General features: G+C 38.2%; 1 protein-coding gene across 5 annotated transcripts in view; it reads right to left on the reverse strand.

Annotated features, from left to right (window-relative positions):
- Window positions 1-22,156, reverse strand: part of FBXW7 (F-box and WD repeat domain containing 7) — a 143,261-nt gene that overhangs the window by 89,982 nt on the left and 31,123 nt on the right. For all 5 annotated transcript variants that reach the window (XR_006414824.1, XM_044430935.1, XM_044430936.1 and 2 more), the window contains exon 2: window positions 5,909-6,475. Coding sequence is in view for 4 of the 5 variants with exons in the window: in XM_044430934.1 (XP_044286869.1) it covers window positions 5,909-6,475 (567 nt within the window). In the remaining variant the exon portion in view is untranslated. The remainder of the gene's footprint in view (window positions 1-5,908; window positions 6,476-22,156) is intronic.

A 22,156-nucleotide genomic window follows, 5' to 3' on the forward strand; every position in this document is an offset into this window, starting at 1 on the left:
ACCACATGCTGGTAAGGCAGAAAGGGAGAGTAGACAAGGCAGTGTGCAACTTAGCACTTGCTGGGCAGATTGCACAAAACAAGCAATTGTGAAGCAGGGAAACCTTAGAACAAGCCATTGCTGCTGGATTCAGACATAATGACATGCCATGCGCCTGTAGTTTCCACAGCTGTTTGTTGGTATGTATGAACCCACCCAATGTTCTGGTCTTAACCTTTAAAGGTTCAAATGGCTTACAACCTAGCTATCTAAGCAACTGCCTGTCTTGCTATGAACCTGCCCAAGGATAAGATCCATAGGTGAAGCTTTTTTGTGAGGACTATTTGTCAGGCACACTGTATTCTTCTGTATTATCCCCAAATTATGGAATGCACTCCTTCAATAATTATGATTTGGTCACATTCTCTTGGCTTTTAGAAAGACTGTAAAGGCATCTCTTTTGAATCCAGCCTTTTATATTGGGTAAGTTTTACTGTTTATAATGTTCTTGCTTTTAATGTTGAAGGGCATCCGTACTTAAATTGTATACAGCCTTGATGGGGTTTTTGTAGATGAAGTGGCATATTAATGTTAGTAACAGTCTGACATGGTTCTCCAAAAGGCTTCCTTCCTGTAAAAAATGGATGGGAAACATGTGGAACTCTAGATATTTTGGTCCATAGTCCCATCATGTTTCATCACTGGATATGGTAGGGATTATAAGCCAAGGCATCTGCAGAGTCACAAGCTCCCTATCCTGAATGTAAAGGAAGTGGCTGCTAAGCAAGAACAGGGACCAGAGTCTAACCTGCCAGTTTCCAAGCCAAATATTTGAACACCATGCTGGCAGCCATTGCTCAGAATTCCAGCTGATCAACATCAAAAATCACAGAGAAGCAGGCTATCTTCTTTAACCCCATTCTCAGCTGTTTGTACCTTGTGTATGCCAATTTCTCTGCCCACAGGAACAGTGTTCTGGCAAACATATAATACCTTGACTCTTTTATGACAGGGAACCCTTGGCCCCACTTCTATATCTGCTATGATCATTGAAATAAGATGTGAGGCCAACAGCTGGAGTATCTGTCTTGAGGACCTGCATTTGCTCCATAACAGTTTTCAGATTCAGTGAGTACAAATAGCTCTTTATCATCCTCACATCTGGCAGTCACCAAACCCTACAAAGAATGCTGGAAAAGCTACTGCCTGAGGTTTGGAGCTTCTTTTTTTCCCTTATGCCAGGAAGCAGCCATTCCCTGTTCCCCAAAAAACTGCAAACTGCAATGGACTTTAGAAATGAGTATCAAGAACAAACCTGTGAAATGGACACTCTCAGATAACCTATGGATATACTCTTCTAACAGTTTCTTCTGATGCTTTATCTAATAACTCATCTACTTTGCAAGGCTGCAGTGGAAATCAAAATAAGTCCCTATCATATCTCTACTGAAGACGGATGGAGTTGTTTCTGGTGTAAATTCCAAAGAGAAGTGAAGGCACTGAAGCGCTGTGCAAATGAATCACTCAACCTTCTGTGCTCTGGGTTCACTGTGGTAAGAAGAGAGGTGCATTTTCTGTGAATCAGCTATGCAGTGTGCGGGAGGGTGGGCAGAGACAACTTCAGTAGTCAGTGGCAGGAAAAACCCTCATTTGACTGAGTACTCCCAACCTCCATTTCAGATCCCTTTCAGATCCCTCTCTAATGCACATATAACAAAGACATACATGAACCAAAATAAAAATAAGCTACTATTTAAAAGAGGACTTTCTCAAAGAGCAGAGAATGCTAAAGCTCTACACAGACCCTGCGTCTCTAACATTAGGCAGGGCTATATGAGAGCATGGACAGAGAAAAGTGGGTAAGAGCTCCATCCAATCAAAGGAAAGCATACTGCACAATACCCTCCAGGGTCAGGTGAGAAAAGCAGTATCTGAGCAAGTCCTAGTGTCCACACTTTTTAAAGTGTTGATTACTTTGAGAGGCAGATTCAGACAGTCTTTTGAAGATTCTTAAGAAGCTGTGAATGAGTACTCAAAAACCACCTCTTCACCTTTCTCTTCCCATTACTGTGGCACTCTGCACAGAACATGTATTAAGTCAGAATTACATTTCAACCATGGAACAGACTTAGCATCAGTTAACAAACTGGGGAAATAAACCATGATATGATTCTTCATACTATCATTCATATCAGTTCAATGAATTACAATCACTGATATCAGTTCAATAAGTTAAAATGAGTTTGGGGTTACCCAAACTCTATGAAAAAGAGTTTGCCACTATGACTCATAGGTCTCTTTTGTTGAAACCTAAAGAAAAGCCAGGAAAATTGTCTGGATATATGATGGGAAATTGATATTTGCTTTACTAAATGGATTCAGCATCACATTTTACAGATACTAGAAGCCCATGAAAAATGTGTTTTGGTTGAAAATATATTGAACTATCTAAAGGTAGAAGAGAGATTTCCAGGTAGTTTAAAATACATTAGGCCATTGTAAGCCAGATGATTATTATTCAAATATTACTGGATAAAGTAAGAATGGATTTAAATTAAAGAAGGACTAAAATTATTTAACAATTGAACAAATTACAGCATTCTTATAAACCCCTCCATACGCACGCCTCAAAGTACTTCATCTGGGATGAGAAGGAAGTGATTCTCTGTCTCTGGTTTCATCTCCATCTCAGTCGCACAAACACACATTTACATATGCACAGCTTGGACAGACAGTATGCTTTTCCCTTCTCCTGGCAAACTTTCACTGGTCCTGCACAGATGCCATTTATTTCTTTCCTTAATCTTAACCACTCCTTTCTATCCATACAAACCCAAAAGCTCCTAATTATGTACAGCTGAAAGACTTGGTGAACAACAATATTAAGTTAAAAAAATAATTCTATAACAGGGTTATATCGCCCGTCAACATATTTTGCATATTATTGTGAAGTTGACATTAGTTCATTTCTGTTTATCAGTTTACCAATGCTAATACGTGCATTGTGAAGTTTTTGCAATATTTATCAAAAATTTTAATGGTACAGTCTTGATCTCCTCTGTCAATGTTAGAATATTGATTTATTTCCTAAGGGGTTCATACATTCATTACCTCCAACCAACACCTATTCAAAAATACAATAGGCTTGCTAGCCTGATGTTCCATAGTTATATTTGAAATTACTAAGCTAACTTACAAAGAGATAAATAAACTAATGGGTATAACCCCAGTAAATAGGTATAACCCCAGTAAAAGCTATAATTCAATTTTGGGGTTAAAGTAAAAATCAAGCAATATTTATTAGCTGCTAAGTCTACATTTTTCTGGCATACTATTTTGAAACTTTTAGGTAGAACTTTAGCTAGTCAAAACATTTAGGTCACACTTAAAAAAGGAAATATCTGCTTCCAGAAAATCAACATTCTTTTGATTAAGCATCTTGGATGATGATGATGATGATGATGATGATGATGATGATGATGATGATGATGATTTTAAAAAGCCATATATTAACCTGCCATATAGGTAGGACCAAAAGGAACATAAAAGGAAGGAACAACTGGAACTTTACGAAGACATTATTAGTAAACATGTGTTATATGAGTTGTTATGCATACTGTTAACATGCAAGGTATAAAATATTCAAGGTGCTCCCAATATAATTTTAGTAATTTACACTTCAGGTAGTCTTGTTACCAGTTTCAGCTTTCAAAAACAAACAAAATATTCACACAAAATTCTCATTAAATTCAGCACAGTACACAACCATAAAGTGAAGTGACAATTTAAACAATGGCATTACTTAAACCTTCAAAGAGTAACATAAGGTACCCAGGCATGCCCCTACTGCAAGAACATTATCATCTAAATAGAATGTATCCCAAAACTTTTAAATTAATAATTGAAGTACTGAATGAATTTTAACAACATCCTTCCAAGTTTGTTCCAAGACTGTCTTTAGAGAAAGTGTCTTTTCAGGAATATCTTCCAAGCCAAAAGCAGCACACACATTGTACTGAAACATCTAACTACACTCTCTACTGTGAAATAGCTCAAATTCAATTTTGTTAAATAAAATGTTTATGATACCTACATATGTACACAAAATAGATACTGTCCAAGTACTATTACTTCTGTTAAACCATGGGTTGCACACATCATAATCCAACTCATGAGTCTTATCTGCTCTGCAGGTAATCCATGCCCAAAAAAGGTGTGGGGAATGCAGGGATGGGGATGAACATTCATTCTATAGCCAGAAATACATGAAAAACATATCGCCAATATCTGTTGATAATTCTAACTCTGCTTCTTAAAGGTAGTGAAAATATAACAATATGCTCCCATTATTTGGTACATATCAATGCCAACTACTTAGAAGAAGCTCTATTCATATGATAAGGAAGACTTTTCAGTTGCATTTCCTAAAAAAGGTGAATTGGCTAGAAATAGTCATACAAACCCTGCTAATGGCTAGAGGATTTTTTCACAGCTCTGATGTGTGACCAGAAACTCCATTTCTGATGTTGTTCATATTATATTATGCTTCACCTCGTCTCTCCTCTGTATCATTTAAAGTCATACTACTATTTTTATCCCATGAACAGTATCCAGTGTGCCCCAGACTGTCTACCTGAACTTTTTACCCTGCTCATACTTTCTAGGAACAGAATCGAATATGTAGATTTTGTTAGCCACAGACAGAAAACTGAGCAAGTTTTACAAATAAGGCAGAAATATCAGAACATGTAAAATAGCAGACATTCCTTACCCTAGAAAAATGTTAAGTACACTGAAGTCAAACAGAACAAAAAATACACTTTCTTGATTACCTATTCATATTTCATTAGCAGCTTCAGGTACAGACTATAGAGTTTTATCACAAAATCTGCTAATACATACTATTTCAGATAATAAGTACAAAAATATGCAAAACTACAGTGGTACCTTGGCTCATGAACTTAATCTGTTCCAGGACTCTGGTAGTGACCCAAACTGGTCGTGAGCCAAGTTAAATTTCCCCATAAGTTTCAATGTAAATGAGGTTAATCCGTTCTGTAATCATTTTTTTTTAATCAGAAAAATGTGAAGAAGCGAAGTGACAAAGAACAATGATTGTGGCCATCTCCCCCGCCACCCCCCGAGCACAAGCGGGCCATCTCCCTGCCTCCCCCAGCACGACTGAGATGGTGCCTGTCATCCCTGCAAGCACCCGTCATCCCTGCACATGACAGGCATCCCTGCAGGCGCGAATGGGGCACGTTGGGGGAGGGAGAGACAGGCACGATCTTGGCCATCCCGACCCCCACCCCCAGCACAATCGCAGCCATCTCCCCACTTGGAGGAGGAGGGGGAGATGGCTGCGATTGTGCTGGTTGGAGGGGAGATGGCCGAGATTGTGCTGGTGAGTGTGGGGGAGGGGGGGAGATGGCCGAGATTGCCGCCGTCTTTCCTGAATGAGCACGCCTGTGATCATGCATGTCTTCCCTCCATGAACACGACTGGTATTGTGGCCACCTCCCCACTCGGGGAGGTGGGGAGATGGCTGCGATCTTGGTTGCCACCCAAAGTAGAGTTCACGACCCACGTCAAAATTTTCATAAAATTTTTGTTAGTGACCCGATTTGGCCATGAATCAAGGCATTTGTGAGCTGAGGTACCACTGTATATGGATTCCATTTCAAGGAAAAAAGACGTAAAGTCTTCTGTAGTGTTTCTTAGCACAATTGTAAAATCAGAGCTCATGAAAACCCATCAATGCTGTTATACATAGTGTTGTATTACTTTAATTGTTCTTCTAAAGAAAAATATCTGATCAGTACTTTCAGAGAAGTACATTCCTATAAAACATATTCATTCTATTTAAAGAATGTAAGCTACTAATCATTATTATTCATTGTTTTCCTAAAAATAATTAAAAATTACTTACTTTTGACTTTATGTAGAATGGAGATGACTGCTGATGTATTGCTAAGTCCATGACACTATTTGAATTCGTGACACTGTTACTATGAGTGTGTTCATCATCTCTGCTGCTTTCATCAGACTGATCAAAATCATCACTATCCTGGTCCATTTCTTCCTCTTCCTCCATCTCCTCCTCCTCTTGTTCACCAGTATGCTCATCTTCTTCTTCCTCTTCTTGGTGGCCAGAGTATTCTTCATCCACTGCAATAAATCTATTGTTGTTTTCTTCAAACTGTTCATGTTGGGATTCAATTCTGTGACAGAGTCCAGGTTCCCCTCCACCTATTTCTCCATTCCTTGCAACTTGCACTTCCTCTTGTTGCCGTAATGGTTGCTGTTCCTCCTCCTCTACAACCCGATTCATCTGCTCTTCATCTGCTTGGCTTGAGGAAGCATTACCTCGGATAGATCCTCCAGTTCGCCGTCTCTTACTGCCAACAGACAGCAGTTCTTGATTCATTTCCAAAAGCCAGCTTGCTACTTCTTGGACTTTTGCTAGGCTATCTGAAGATGCAAATGTTTTCACATTCTGAGAAAAAAAGGAGAAGTAAAGAATTGTTACCAGGATTATGCACTTTATTAGCAGGTCAGCTATTTATACAGACCTAGATATAAAGTATCTCTCTGACCCAGAACAGTTCTTACCCCAGCACAGTTATTAGTTATTACTTTTATATCTTTACAGTTAATCCAAGTTCCAATATGAAGACTGAACAATAACATCTTCCCCCCACCCCCAAACATACTAAAGCTACCATGGTCCATAAAATCTAAATTTGGCAGCTTGGTCAGTATTAATTATAAGGGAAATAATATAAATAATGGCATGTATTATTTTTTAAAGCTATTTCCAAAAGCCTATTTCACAACTAGATACAGAGAACATACTTTCCAAAGTTACACAAATGATTTCATAGGGGCAAGCATCTTAAAAGACTTGCATATAAGTATGACTGATGACAATCTGAAAGTTTGGGGAAACTCTTAAGCATTAAACTAGTAGGGCTATTCTGTTCAATACAAAGGTTTGCAAAAGACTTAAAAATTAAACAGTATTCTTGGACTGTTTATAAGGTCTCTGACTATTAAAATATAGTAGAAGTCACCAGAATTAAAAGTTGCTTGCAGAAACTACCTTTCAGGGTGACTTGGCTGTGCCTGTAGAACAGAGTACAGGGAAAAGCACCACAGAAAGCACTTAAGGTTATAGGAGCAGTTCTCCTTTTCTTGGCACCTACCCATTTAAAATAGGATCGGCAGTGTCAGATGTAAAAACAAACACCTGCACAGGACATATATGCTGAACTACCTAAACAACTGAAACACCTGTTCTTTCCACTCTCCTGCCTGTTTTAACAGGTGATCAACTCTGTCTACTTTCATCCTACTGAGCTTGGGTCAACAAATGGTCCAGAACAGGGGATGGGGGGAAATGGCACTTCGGATGATCAGAACAACATAGAAGCTGAAGTTTTCTGTGCTTATAGTTCCCCAGATCAAGGCCAGTATCTGTCAGGCAAATGAGAGTACAGGTTGCATCTTGTTACAATTGCATCAGAAAATTCTTAGCTGAACACAAATATAAACCCACTTTCAGAGATTTGTGTAATGGCAGTAGCATATAATTAACCCCTGTCTGTATAATTAAACCCTGTGATAATAAAAGGAAAGTCAACATGTATTTTCTTTAAAAGGCTTTATAAATCATAAATTTACCCTTCTTCCCAAGTTAAAACTGTAACAAGTCCACTATACATGTTTTCTATACTATTATGGCACTCAGTGGCTATTGTTTCATAGAGAACATGGTTGCTAAATCTCTTTACTTGTGACTGATTATTTTTTTAAAACTCTTCACTGATCAAGGGCACAATTCTACGCACATTAAGTTAGGAAAAGCCTTATAACTCCCAGCATGCCCCAGTCAGCAAAGATCATTTTTTGTCTAATCATGCATAATACTACTTCCTAAGAATCTTATTTTATAAGACACAGAATTAAACCATTTCACACGAAACTGATTTCCACTCATATTTATAAACTATATGATTTTGATGGCACACTGTATATAGCATAATAAAGCAAATCACAATAGTACACTAAACGTAATTCTGAATACAAAAATAGCAGTGAGAGGCATATGCATTTTTCAGAAATCTGCTTTTAGCTTGTACATCTGGTATACTTTAAGCAGATACATCTACATATGTATGATTCTGAATTTGAAGGGCTGATATAAGGATTCCACAGGAAATGTTGAATATTTGAATATATTATCATTATCTTATTTCACCATCACTAGTACACAAGCACCTCTGCATACAGGAGTGTTAAATCTGTGCAGCTTAGAAATAAAAATATCATCCCATCACAAGTTAGCACAATAATTTTCATTATCACTCCACTAGAGGGCAGTCTCTTCTGCATATCAAGTTAGCTGAGAAAAGGCTACAAAAGATCCTAAGCAGCAACGTAATTTTCAATAAACATGAATAAGCACCATTATTATTTTAGAACAAGTTTTCAATTATTAAGAAAAGCTTTAAAAAGTATGTACACAAAATCGCTAGAATATCTGTAAGCATTTTACATAAAATGAGTTAAGTGTAGGAAAATAAATTACCTAATTATTATAGTACATAAACTATCTTATACAAATTAGTGGCCAATTGCTGATCAATATATTATGAAGCAAAAACATATACACACCATATAATACTAAGCTCTCTCTTACTACTCTGCTATGGTATAATAGTAGATATAAAATATTGCATCAATACCTAGCATTTTAGAAGTTTGTGTTAAATTAAAATACTCAGTCTGGATCTGTCCTCAATTATTTCCTTTCCATTTTTTTATTTATATAGGTTCTAATAACAAAAGTGTTCTCTATATTTATTAGGAGATATTTATCACTGCAATTATTATAACCTATTTGTTTTTCATTTTTTTTTCTAATGACACTACCAAATCAAGAAGAGGTCACTAAAATGGCAGGAATAAATAATCTCAATATTTTCAAGATTAGGGTTTTTGTTGCATAATATAGAATAATATATTTTGGGGAGCGGACACTCAGCTGAGGGCTTGGAGATTTTTTGTGGTTTCTTCTTTCTCCCTGTAGTCTGCAACACCATGTTCTGTTATATCCTATTCTGTTTCAAAGTGGCCTCCCATCCACTGGGCGGGTAAGGATACTGTGTAATTAGCAGAAATCAGTTCGGCTTTTCCCCAGCAGAAGCCCCTGTTGGTTCAGAGTTCCTTCCATTCATACAAGACCATGCAAGGATTCAATTCCAGTCAGTTCTCTTAACTTCAAAGGCTTATAGGAAAACTAATTAGCTTAAACTGAAAACAAGCGCCTTAGTCACTTTTTTTACATTTATTTCTGTGTGAACTGTCAGCAGAACAGTATAAAAAGAAAAAAGCGGAAAAATCATATGACTACATAGATGTGCATATATCCTGAGCAACGTATGAAAGCATACACAACTTGCTAATAAGTATACAATAATTTCCAACATAAATAAATCAAATACCCAAATAGGTATTCATTCAAAGAGGGTGTCTATGCATTACTCATCCTGTATGCTTGTATATGTCTTGTATTTAAAATCCATAATTGAACACCACAAATGATTCACAATGCACAAAAATGGACAGAAAGACAGAGAGATGTGGTTAGGCTGGGACCATGGAAATAATCTATGCACCACCCAGACACCTGTCATCTTAAACCTGTACAACCAGATATAAATCAGTAAGCAGTCAGTATAGCCTTAGTATGACAGAGCAGACCTATTTCACTTGCTCCGCACACACTGCTGCACTGGTAACAGGAGTTCGTGGTGCTTTGCTCTGATTTATATACTTAGGATCTGGATGTCTGTTTCAATCATCATTTTTGGTTCTTTTAAAGATAATGTGTATATTCTTATAAGCCAGAACTTTCTAGATATTTTTTTTGCTCACCTTCATCTATCGTCACCTTCATTGGAGAGAACAGGAACATACCATGTACTTCAATCTCAATGGGCAGGTCCAAAGTGCCATATTAATATATTTGATGCATATACCTTTTTTTTCTAGCCCACTTTCCCATTACGCCAAAGCCTGTTCCTGAAAGGCCAAGAGATCACGGCACACACAGAGGCTACAGTCAGAAAAGTAAAATCACCATTCCTCCTCAGCAAAGGAGGAGGTCATGAAGATGATCATCTTTCCTGATGATCATGAAGTTGTTTGGTTTTAAGCTGAATAAACCCAAACAGCACTACTGATACATTAAATGAAAAATAGTTTATATAATATTAAGTAATCAAAATATTTTATCTTAAGTATTATCAGCTACTGTGTTGTATGAATCAAGACACTATACTATCAAAAAGTGGACACTGTGGGCTGCCCTGGACACTGCTAGGAATGAAAGGGCAGTTGTTCTTGCAATGTGTTCCGAGGTCAGTCAGATTTGGACTTGTCAGATGAGGAGGGAGGGCCCTGGGAACTGGCACAGGAACTTAGCTCAAGGCTGTTCTCCTCAGGTGTTCAGGTGGACTCTGAGAATTGTCAGAAACTACAACTGTCAGAATGGGGCATACACAGGTGCTCCCAGAGCCAGCCAAGCCTGGTATGACTCTTGGCCGCAGGAATCAGAATCGAGAAAGAAAAGGCTAGACAACTAGAGAAGAGGCTTGCCTGCCTCCAAAAGGATCCTCCAGAAGGGAGGGGGCCAGGACTACTCAAGAGGAGGGTTCATAGAAGTAGTTGCTAGATTGGGTTCAGTGCAGCTCTGTGCACACTCACGAGATTCATTCTGCGGTGGTTGTGCTTACTGGAAGTACTTTGGTCAATAAAGAGATTTTGCAAAGGAGAAGTCTGTTGCCTTAAATGTGTAAAGGGGAAAACCTAGTTCCCAACAGATGCTTCAGGATATTTCCCAGAATGTCTGCATCCCAACATTCTTCCAGTGATGTGTGAACTCATACATATTATGAACACAGATATTACTGCTGTCCCCTTAAACCATTTTCTTACATGATTTAAAGCAGGAATTTGTGTCCAGTGCTCAAAGGAGATATTGGAAATCAAAAGCCATTCAGCACAACAGAAACTTTGGTAAAGTATATTAAACCTAGGCTTGAAAAAACTAAATCTTATATTCACTATATTGGAAACAGGTCATGTGACCAGGACAAAAGACCAAGGGACAGGGACAACCTCAAATCCAGTCAGCAATGGCAGAGAGACACAGCAAAGCACAAAAGATAACAAATGCAGGACTAGGCAGTGCTTTTACACCGCTTCCCTCTACTGCCATCTCTGTGAGTTTCTGCATTCTGCTAAGCAACTCTGAAGCAGAGGGGCTGCTACTAAGGGGAAGAGATGGATATCATGCTGGAATAGAAACTGAAGCCAACTTGCATTTAACTATGGAAAGGTACTTTTAGTATGTGATGCTAAATGGGTGAAGGATTGTAGTAGCTTACAAAAACCTGTAGATAGGTATCTGTAGACAATGGTGATGTTAGAGCAGAAATGCAGTAAAATTGGCAAGAAAAGGAAGGTTCATTTTTAAGGACTAGATTTCAGTTCTAGCCAACATTGTGTTTAGTTTGTCTTACTATGCTGAAATACTGAGATGGAGCTTTATTTTATTCTAGGCCTCAGCATGGCTGGTGGTAGATATTGGCAGTGTTGGCCATCTGTCAGCTAGTGCTCCTATCTTAGTTCTCACCTGGTACAAGGCCCAGCTAGGTCCAAGATTATAAATGTCTATCTCTGGACTGCTCAAGCCCTATAAAAAATAAGAAGGCTATGCAGACTTTACTGTTACATTACAGAAGTTGAACAAAGTATTTTAGTTCTTATGTTCTGTAGCTTTCAGTGGATATACCTTCCCATGCCTCAAATTTTACGGAGCCAAAGTTGCCCAAAAGCTCTCAGAAACCCATAGAGTCCTAGACTCAATTCATCTGAAGGGAATAGGAGTTTGCATCACATAAGTTTTCAAAGGAGGCTAGGGAATCATTTTAACATTAAAACATTTGCCAAAGTTAAGGTTCTCAAAAGACAACATGTCAAACCATACCTTTTTTGTAATTGTGGCTGAATAGCCATTGCCAAGCATCATCATCATCATCATCATCATCAACATCGATGCTATACTTTCCAGATTTTGGATCCTGGCTTGTTTTTTTTTTTTTTTTTTCTCTGCTCTTCACTTCTGAACAATTTGTTTGAATTATTTCATCGAAGTTTTTTTTTCCCTAAGGAACATCATTGTGTTCTAATCTGATATGGCTATTTGAAAGTAACTATCCACAAATGCACTGGGAATAAATATTTTAATCCTTTTTAAAAAGTGAAGGCTGAAAGAAACTTGTGATGGAAGGAGACACTTCTATATAGGATTTTAGCCATTCTGTATTTCCTGTTCCAGGATACTTCATCTTCTGATAGTTTCCTTCCTAAGAATGAGGATTCATGTTCATTGAGCATGCTCAGTCCTCACTGGACTGCTTTGAGGAGGTTCTTCCCATTAGGGTTTTTTCCCCTAAAGATTTTTTAATGGGGGGGAGGGTAGGATTAGGGTTAGGTGGAGAACATGAAGCAGTAAAGACTGCAAAAGGTAATGTCATTTGATTAAAGATACGTAACAGAAACAACAGAAATGGGTTACACCAATATGAGTTTCACTTTTTATGTATATAATACCTGTTGAGCTAGTACCAAGCTTTTACACAAAAAAATCTAATAATTCAAAGCTCAAATCATGCTTACAGGTGAATCTGGACTAACTGAATACATATAAAGACCAAGTAAACACAGAGTGCACAGAGGTTTAGCAAGATTGCATATCATTACTCATGCATTCATTTTCAAACAGAAAGCTGATGAATGGCCCTCTAGGGGCTCTCCAAGTGGCTAATGACATTAAAAACAGGCCAACAGTACTATTATAAGTACAGGGGAAGTGGGGCAGAACCTGTTGGTAGTGGAGTTTTCACAATCAGGTGTTAATGTAAGGTTTCAAAAACCTCTGAAAGAGGACAGTTTTCTCCTGGCACTGAAATGAAAGTGGTGATGGCACCAGGCGGACCTCTTAGAAAGCCCATTCCAAAGGTAGGCAGCATGATAGGACATGTCAGCTAAAACACTACTCTTATCCAATCCAATTGACTTTGTGGAGTTTGAGCTAACAAGTGATGTCTGAAACTTTGGCCTGGTATGAAGATACCAAAATGGAGACTATGTTCATTGAAACTTCTGTATGTGTGGGTTTACTCTAGACTTACTCTTGAGCTGTGTTGACTCTAGGATTTGATAGGATTTGACACAAACAGTGCGAAGGTTCCAAGAAATGTTTCAAGCTGGACTAAAATTCTGTATATATGGATTTGTTTAGCTCTTTTTCTCTGAAATATTGGATCACTTAAGATAGATTTCATCAAGAATCTTTCAAGCTTTCTGCCCAGTAATCTTCCAATCCTTTGCCCATAGAGACAGCAAGGGGGAAATCCAATCACTGACAGTGTTGTTATTATTTGCTTTGGATTGTTTGGGAATAACTTACTTAAGAGCCTACAGCTAATTGTCACCAGCCATCTGTTTTCCTGAGAAGTGTAATCACTGAATTTTATTGTGGGATTTGCTACATTAAAAAAAAAATCTCACAGATTTGGGGGTCCTTTGTCAGAATGCCAGAGTATGTGCCAGAAAAGGAAGGATTTAGATAACTGATATAATATTTACTCACACCAGGTAGATTTCTATACTTTGATTTTCTGTAATACCCATGTAAGATTAAGAACTTCCTTTTTTGGGGAACAAAAGTTGGGCGCCCAACCCATCACCCCCTTTGTACTCAAGCAAGTTGTGTTTCAAATCAATTACTTACGGTATGAAAATTACAAACAAGCAAGCACTGCTTGGGCTACAGATAGCATCATCATGCAACCAGAAAAGACAGAGTTTCAAGACACATTTTGCATAATACAGTATCTTGTTAGCTTCAGTTAATTCTCTAAGTTAGAACACCATGAAAGACAGTTGTTACAAAACTGTGTCTTTTACAGCAGACCCTTCTCAGATTGACGGTGGGTCTGTCCAGGGGTTCCCTGACTGCAACTCACTTTGACCACCGAGTGTGAACTGCCCCTCCCTTTTCATCTGATGCCTCTCTCTTGGGTCTCATACTCCCACTCCTTCTTAGGAATCCACATTTTTATAGGTTCATAAGGCCCAACCTGGATGTTCTCCAAAAGTATAGTGGGAGTTGAATTGTCGACCCTTGGCACCTTGGTTCTCCTACCCTTTGGCAACTTGCCAGCACCCTCCCCCTTCTCATCTGACACAAAATAAGTTTCCATGTCTTCTTGGAATATTTCTGCAGGGGTGCTGGGTCCAATCATTCCAGTAAGCCATATTTAAAGTGTGAGGGCCAAAGTCAATGGATAATGATTAAAAACTAATAAAAATAAAGGACACAAATGGGAAACAAAATTATTTAGTCAGAATATAAGATAAGGTAAGTGATTGCATATATGGAGCAGACTTGTCAGGCAGAAATGGGGAATGTCTGTGCCCAGAAATACAGCATTACTATACAGCTTTGGAAGAGAGCACTTAGGAATAAATGTTCTTTTGGACAGCCTTATATTTAGTAACAGCTGAAACAGCAAGAATAGTTGCTTCATAGAATTAACTAGATTACTTTCTGTTTCAAGGTAAATTGGTCTCTGCACTCAAAGGAAAGGAACACCATCATAAATGCCACCAATTTAATTTATTAATGTAATGAGATTTAAACTTTCCAAATGAGTGCGATGAAATGAGACCAAGAACAGTATCCTTGGTCATTAATATGAGTAAGAGCAACATCAGTTCTTACAAACATAAGAGTTTCTGCTACCGTATAGTTCTATGATAATTTCACAAGCAGTTTTATTTTTATTATATATACACATATAGTGGGTGAATGTCTACGGCAAACAGGAAAAGAGAAGCCAAAAAATGCACAAGCATTGCCTCACCTTTGACACCTATGGAAGACTCTTTAGTCTCTACAGTCAGCAACAGAGCATGTAAATCAGGCTTTCACCTCATATTTGAAAAATTATTTTGTTTGGCTGCCCTGCTGATTTAGGAGGACCACCCTATAATTTTCCATCATTCATTAATACTAATATGAGATGCTCTGCACATTTTAGCTACTGAAAGGGGTTATCACTTACAGATGACATACAAAAAGTAGGAGCAACATATTTTGCTAGTCCATAAGTGCATCTTAATTTACAAGACTTGAGGGGTATTCATTTTGTTTTTACTTAGCAACCATCTTGTCTTAATACAAGCAAATTCTATACAAAAAGAAAGGTGCATGGAGAACTTTCAAGATCAACAGTACCAGTAAATAATAAGCAGACAAAATTAGAAACAAAAAAAATGAAATCTACACATTAGATCCAACATGAAAATGAGTTCTACAGAACAACTGTTTCTTGTATGAAACAACCTCTGTGGGGCTATACCTTAATCAGCCTCTACATGATTGCCATGTTATGAAAATGAGGTATTCAAATCAGACCTAAAATCATTCAAATAAGAACATTAAAAAAATAAGAAACATTGTACTGGGTCAGACCAAGAGTCCATCTAGTCCAGCATTCTGTTCACACAGTGACCAACAAGTTGCCCATGGGATCCCACAAGCAAGACATGGATGCATACTGCTTCTGGCACTGGAAACAGTATATAGTCATCAGGACTAGTAGCCACTGATAGCCATTGAATTTGTTCAGTCATCTTTTAAAGTCATCCAAATTGGTGGTCATCAATTTACTGTGGCAGTAAATGCTACAATTGAATGATGTGTCACGAGAAGAACATCCTTTTACCTGTCCTAAATCTCCCACCAATCAGCTTCATGGGATGACCCTGGGTTCTAGTATTACAAGAGAGGGAAGAAAAAATGTCTTCTTATCCACTCCCTCAATACCATGCATAATTCAGTTCTATTATGTCTACACTTACTCACTGCTTTTCCAAGCTAAACAATCCCAGTAGCTGCAACCTTTCCTGAAAGAGGAGCTGCTCTAACCACTTCATCATTTTAGTTGCCCTTTCCTAGACCTTCAGCTGTACAATATCCTTTTCAGGTGCGATGACCAGAAATGTACACAGTATTCCAAGTGTGGCTGCACCATGGATTTGTGTAAGAAGAAGATTACCTTGGCAATTTAATTTTCATAATTTTCATAACTATGCCTAACTTGGAGTTTGTCTTTTTCACAGCAGCTGTGTATTAGGATAACATTTTCATTAAGCTTTCCACCACTCTGTCAATCACCATTAGCTCTGAACTCATCACCTTATACTTGAAACTGGTTTTTCTTTCCTTTCCTTTCCCCCTTCCTTTCTGCCCCAATGTGTACTTTCTTATATTTGCTTACACTGAGCCACATTTACCATTCTGGAGCCCTTTCTCCCTGTTTACAGCTCCTCACAGTCTTTTTGTTTTAACCATTCTAGCTTGGTGTCATCAGCAACCTTGGCCACTTCACTGCTCACTCCTAATTCCAGATCATTTGCAAGTTGAATTCCAGCGCAAGTTGAAAAGCACTTGTCTCAATACAGACCGCTGTAGGACCCCAGTCTATACATCCATCCATCCATCCATCTTATCTACTTATTTCTACTGTCTGTTTTCTTTTTAACCAGTTCCTAATACATAAGAGGACCTCCCCTCTTATCCCATGCCTATGTATGCTCAGTGGAAGACTTTGCCAAAAGCCTTTTTGAAGTCCAAGTAAACAATGTCTACCAGATCACTCCATCCACACGCTTCCTGACACTCTCAAAGAACTCTAAAAGGTCAGTGAGACAGAACTTACCTTTGTGGAAGACATGAGTATGCTTTTTCAGTAGGGTTTATCTCCTACAGCCTTACAAATTTTATCTTTAATAATGTTTTCAACCAATTAACTAGGAACAGAGGTTAAGCTAAGTAGGCTGAAATTTCCCAGATTGCTCCTGGTACCCTCCTTTAAAATTGGTGTTAAACTGACCATTTTCCAGTCCTCTGGTACAGGGGACATGATCACAAGGGTCCCCTGTACCTCTGATCACAAGGACATGTTCCTGTTGGGGCTGTATCCAGTGGGCTCAATCCACCAGCAGAACAGCTCACTGACAAAACCGATTCCCTTTCCCTCCTGCATTCATCACATCCCCCTAATTCTGCTTTGCAGGGTTGGAAACTAGACCAGGCAAGGGAATAGGACAAGGAGTGGAAGAAGGAACCCAGCTGCACAAGTGAAAGCCCACTTCTCTTTCCTGGGAAAAGGGTTTATTTCCAATTAGCAGTTGCCTGGTCGTACAGATTTTCTCTGTGGGGAAAGAAGCGAGACCTGCCAAAGAAGCTGCTGAGTAATTCAGTCCTCCTTACTTCTTATGCTTTTCCTGTATAGTACTGAATAAATACACAGAGCATTGTCCTGCTTCCTCATAAAGAGACATGCTGTTCATGCATTTTTCTGAAAAGATACACAAAGACTTAGTATTTGGGATGTGATTGGGAAGTTCTGCTGAATTACTCAGTCCTGGTTATTTTGAGAACAGATGCAGACACTGGTCCTACAAATATACAGAAGAAATTGAGTAGGTTTAACATTGGTGAGAATATTTTTGCCACTGTCCACTTTGCCTTTTGCAGTCTAAGATATTTGCCAGATCAGTATTTGACTCATGGAATGAAAAAGAATCTCACTTCCTGCTCTAAAACTAGCATCTTTTGCTTGCATTACCTTTTGACAAATGTTGGTCATTACACTCTTTCTTTAAAGTCGCTCATCAGACAAGATTCAAGTAGTATACAGAATTAAGAATTCATGTACTGGTTTCCTGTTTTCATTTTTCCTCTTGTGTCATTTATTTTAGATCATACATCTAAAGGCAGGAACTGTCTTCTTTTGTTGATATTGTAAGCTTCTCTGGGAGCCTTTCTACTAGAACAGTGATGGAGAACCTTTTAGAGACTGAGTGCCCAAACTGCAACCCAAAACCCATTTATTTATTGCAAAGTGCTAACACTACAATAAAACCTGAAAACTGAGGTTTTAGACTAGAAAAAACAACTCACAGCCAGTCCAAGCAAATATATACATATATATCCTTGGCAGCGCACTGACCAGCCATGCAAAAGCTCAGACAAGTCACGGCTAATGAGACATGGCTTGTGACATCATCGCCTGGCAACACTACTCCTTTCCGAGCATGCGCATGGCCCCTATGGGTGCTGTTATCCAAAGCTCGGCTGCTGGGGTGATGCTGGGATGACTTGGCTCACGTGCCGACAGAGAGGGCTCTGCGTGCCCACTGTGCAATGCGTGCCATAGGTTTTCTACCACTGTACATACGTATCATTTAAATAAATAAATAAATAATGTGTGCGCACACCCATCATACCATCCAATAGCTTATCAATAGTTGTGTGGCAGTAACCAAAACCAGTCACAAAAACAGTCTGACATTGAAACTCTATGGAGACTACTATTAGGCAACTCCAAAAACCATTTAGGTACACTGTGGGAGGAAAAAAAAGTATCAGCTGACTTTACTGTTTAAATTTTATCTTTCACTGTAACATCCCTAACATCTTCACCAGTGCAGGCGCCTTAAATGTCAATAAACTAGAACAATATGATCAGAAACTTTAAATAAACAAACATGGTTATGAAACCAACATAATTTTTACACTACACTGCAATATGAAGGTTCCAGAATTAGCAGGTAATAATACTAACAGCACTACTGGAAGGAGGTGGCCTGAGAGGACATGAATGCTGAATGGAAGAGACAGTTGGACAGCAGGGAGGAGGAAATTCAAGGAAAGAAGCTGATAAAAAAGCAAAGACTAAGACTGAGGGAAAAGCAGGACAGCACTGAGTTAGTGAAGGCAACAAAAACAGCATAGGAATGACCTCCTCCTTGTGAACCCCAACAGAGAAAAAAATCATATAATACATCCTTCCCACTCCACCCCTTTCTCATCAGATTAACCAGCACAGCCAAAAGGGCTCATTTCCCTAAGGAAATTTCCTTTCCCTCAATTTCTGCTCCCCTGCAAAATGCAAAAGTGTTCATTTCTCACACTATTTCACCTACCCCTAGCTCATATTCACATGCACATTTGCACTAGACCATGAGCTACACATGTGTCTCTCATCTTACATTAATTTGGCAGTATGATCTTTCCATTACATCTGAAAAGGGGGAATTGCCAGTGAAGAGCAGCATCTTTCTTTGTACCAAGCACCTGAACTTGTGACCCACCATGCATCATTCAAATAGCATACAAGATTACAGGTTGTCAGAGATGAAAGAGCTTGCTTTCAACCCATCATGTTTAGCCATTTGGATGATGCATCCGTTTACAACACCTAACCATAGGCTGTCCCCCGGACAATATTTTGCTATGACAAGATATTGTAAAGAATAATAGCTGCTCTGGCAAAAATGCAATATCCAAATAGAATATGGTTTTGTATACATTATGGCATTGTCAAGAATGCACTTTAACTCATCTTTCAGCATTGAAGATATGATGGGTAAGAGCAGAGTGATACAGAAAAGGTAGGAAGAAAGACAGAGGAAGCAGCAACATATCAGAAAAGTGCAAATTAAAAGGTAGTAAATGAGGTAGATGAGCAAACACATGAGCAATCCACATAAAATAAGCTCATTATGAATTCTAAACCAATGCATATATGCCTTTTTAAATACTGAAATTCTGTTACCGCATTGTGCCTTCCATAACACTGAAAGATAACCCAGGACAATAAAAATGGCAAAGCAAGCAAAATATTGTTCCAAAACTCAAGTTGGTAGGTAAGTTGTAATGCACTTCTATAACTCCTTTAAAAATGCTTAACACAAAGAAGGATGAACAACTTGATCTCATCAACAAAAAAATGACAATTTATGTGCCATTTTCCAGCTTAATATATTTATCCTAATTTACATATACAATTGTTTTGTGTATTTGCAGAAGCTGGGTAGATAAATGTGCAACCTAAGGAAATATTCCATCTGTGGTGGGTTTTTTTGTGGGGGGGGGGAGTCTGGTGAAGCAACAGTACTTCCTAAGTGCAAGGGACTGAAATAGATGGAATTTGGTCCTTCCCTACAATATAATTCATTTTCTCATCTCAGTTTGAAATTTTTAAGTGACATAATGTACAAAAACTGTGGCAAATTTCTATAAGCCAAGCTTTTTGTTCACGTGCTAGGAAAGATCCAACAACAGGCTCACTGATGTCTTGCTATTTAGTTTCTTCAATCATCCAACATCTTACATATCCCTTCAGTTGTCCTGTATTCCAACTTAGTGATCTTTTTTCAAGTATTTGCATATTCATTGAGCAAACTACAAATAAAAGCAACATTGAGAACAAGTGAAATCTATAATGTAAAAAATGATGAAACAATACTCTGGTTTTGGGACTATTCCCCCTATACCTCAACTACAGCAGTGACAAGTGTACACATACTCTAGAGCAGAGTCCCAAGTGTTTAAACTATGGTACCCTTGCTGTGTTAGAGCACTTGGGGTCTCATCAGAACATATACACACTAATGAACAAGAACTGTTTATGACTTTCATAGCAACCACCAGTCACTCTAGGAAAAAGCACTAGAGTCTTTACCACTGCTAGTCATGGTTTTTGTTCCCTACTTCCTTTGGTCTCATTATACAGAAGCAGTGATACAGTTTATAGAATCCAAAGGTGCTAGAAAAAAGTAATTCAAAACTAACAATAATCATGTAATGTAAATGTAAAACACTTTAAATGACCAGAACAGTAGCAAATAGAAAACATTTCTAACATAATTAGTTTTCAATTGGAAAAAAAAGTTAAGTTTTTGGTAGAAACTTGCCACAAGCTCAAAAAGTTCTCTAATACAGAGACATTACTGACCTACCTTACAAGGGAATGCAAAGAGACTGTTTTGAATTTTATAAAGTAATGGATAAATACCTGCGATTTGAAATATTTGTTTGTGTGAGTGTGGGGGTGGGGGTGGGGGTGGATATGTGCTCTCTTTCTCATTCATATACACAGATACACAAAAGGCTAATTCCCAGAAAGACCAATATATGTTGATTTTTGGTAGAATAGATATATTATGTTACAAAGAATTATCCCCTCCTTATATATTAATTTTACCGTTCAAGATGTAATCCAATCCAAATGCCCATAACCCTTAAGAGATTTACGGGCATGCTATGCAAGACAAAAGGAGTCCAGAGAAGGTGGTCATGTCTCAGCTCTTCCTGTCCTGGTCACACCTCAGAAAGTGAATGAAGGAGACTGGAGCACCTCCTGGATACTTTGTATGATGGTAATTCCTTTCCCTCCACCCCAAATTCCCACTTAACTCCATCTCCAAAGTTGACACAGCCAATGGGGTCTTTCCATTGGGGAGAGCTCCACAAACTTGGAAACCAGTTACAAATACAGATTGATTTTCTGACCTTGTTGCTGTGTCTGCAAGAAAGCTCATGGCCACTTAGACACTGTCCAGTGGCAATAAGATAGAGCTGCCTGTTACTAAGACAATCCACAATTCTCTTTGCCTCAGGTCCCACACCCTGGCTATAATAAATAGATAATGATACTAACAACATTAAAGGACTGCTTCCAGGACTACTAGTCTATGGGAAAAACTCTGAAAACTTGAAAAGCACTATATAAAATAAATGCCAAGTAGTGCCATGTATTTTAATTTCAGTTACTCCAATGGTATGTTTTCTAAATTAATCATGTCTCCTCACATTCCCCAAAGCACTGTACGTAAACCATATTTCCATTTAACACGTGTCAGATTATTTAAATGCTTAGTCATTCCACAGAAAATATAGATAGGTTAGACTGTAAAGTAGATTTAAACAGAACAAGATATGCTATAAAATATCAAAGCTACACACAATTAAATAAAAGGACTATGCCGATGAGTTCAGAGTTGAAATGCTGTATCCACAGTCGCAGAATAGAGCTAGCTATCCATACACCATCTCAAAGTACATCACAATATTAAATGAAACCAATTTAATATTTCTATGATCAATTATTTTGCAGAAAGCATAGCAAACCTGAAAAAAGATTGGTCAATAGTCAAAAATCTGGAATTCCAAGCATTTTGAACACTT

Source organism: Varanus komodoensis, unplaced genomic scaffold (genome assembly GCF_004798865.1).
Source record: "Varanus komodoensis strain SLA01 unplaced genomic scaffold, ASM479886v1 scaffold21, whole genome shotgun sequence".
Lineage (NCBI taxonomy): Eukaryota > Metazoa > Chordata > Lepidosauria > Squamata > Varanidae > Varanus > Varanus komodoensis.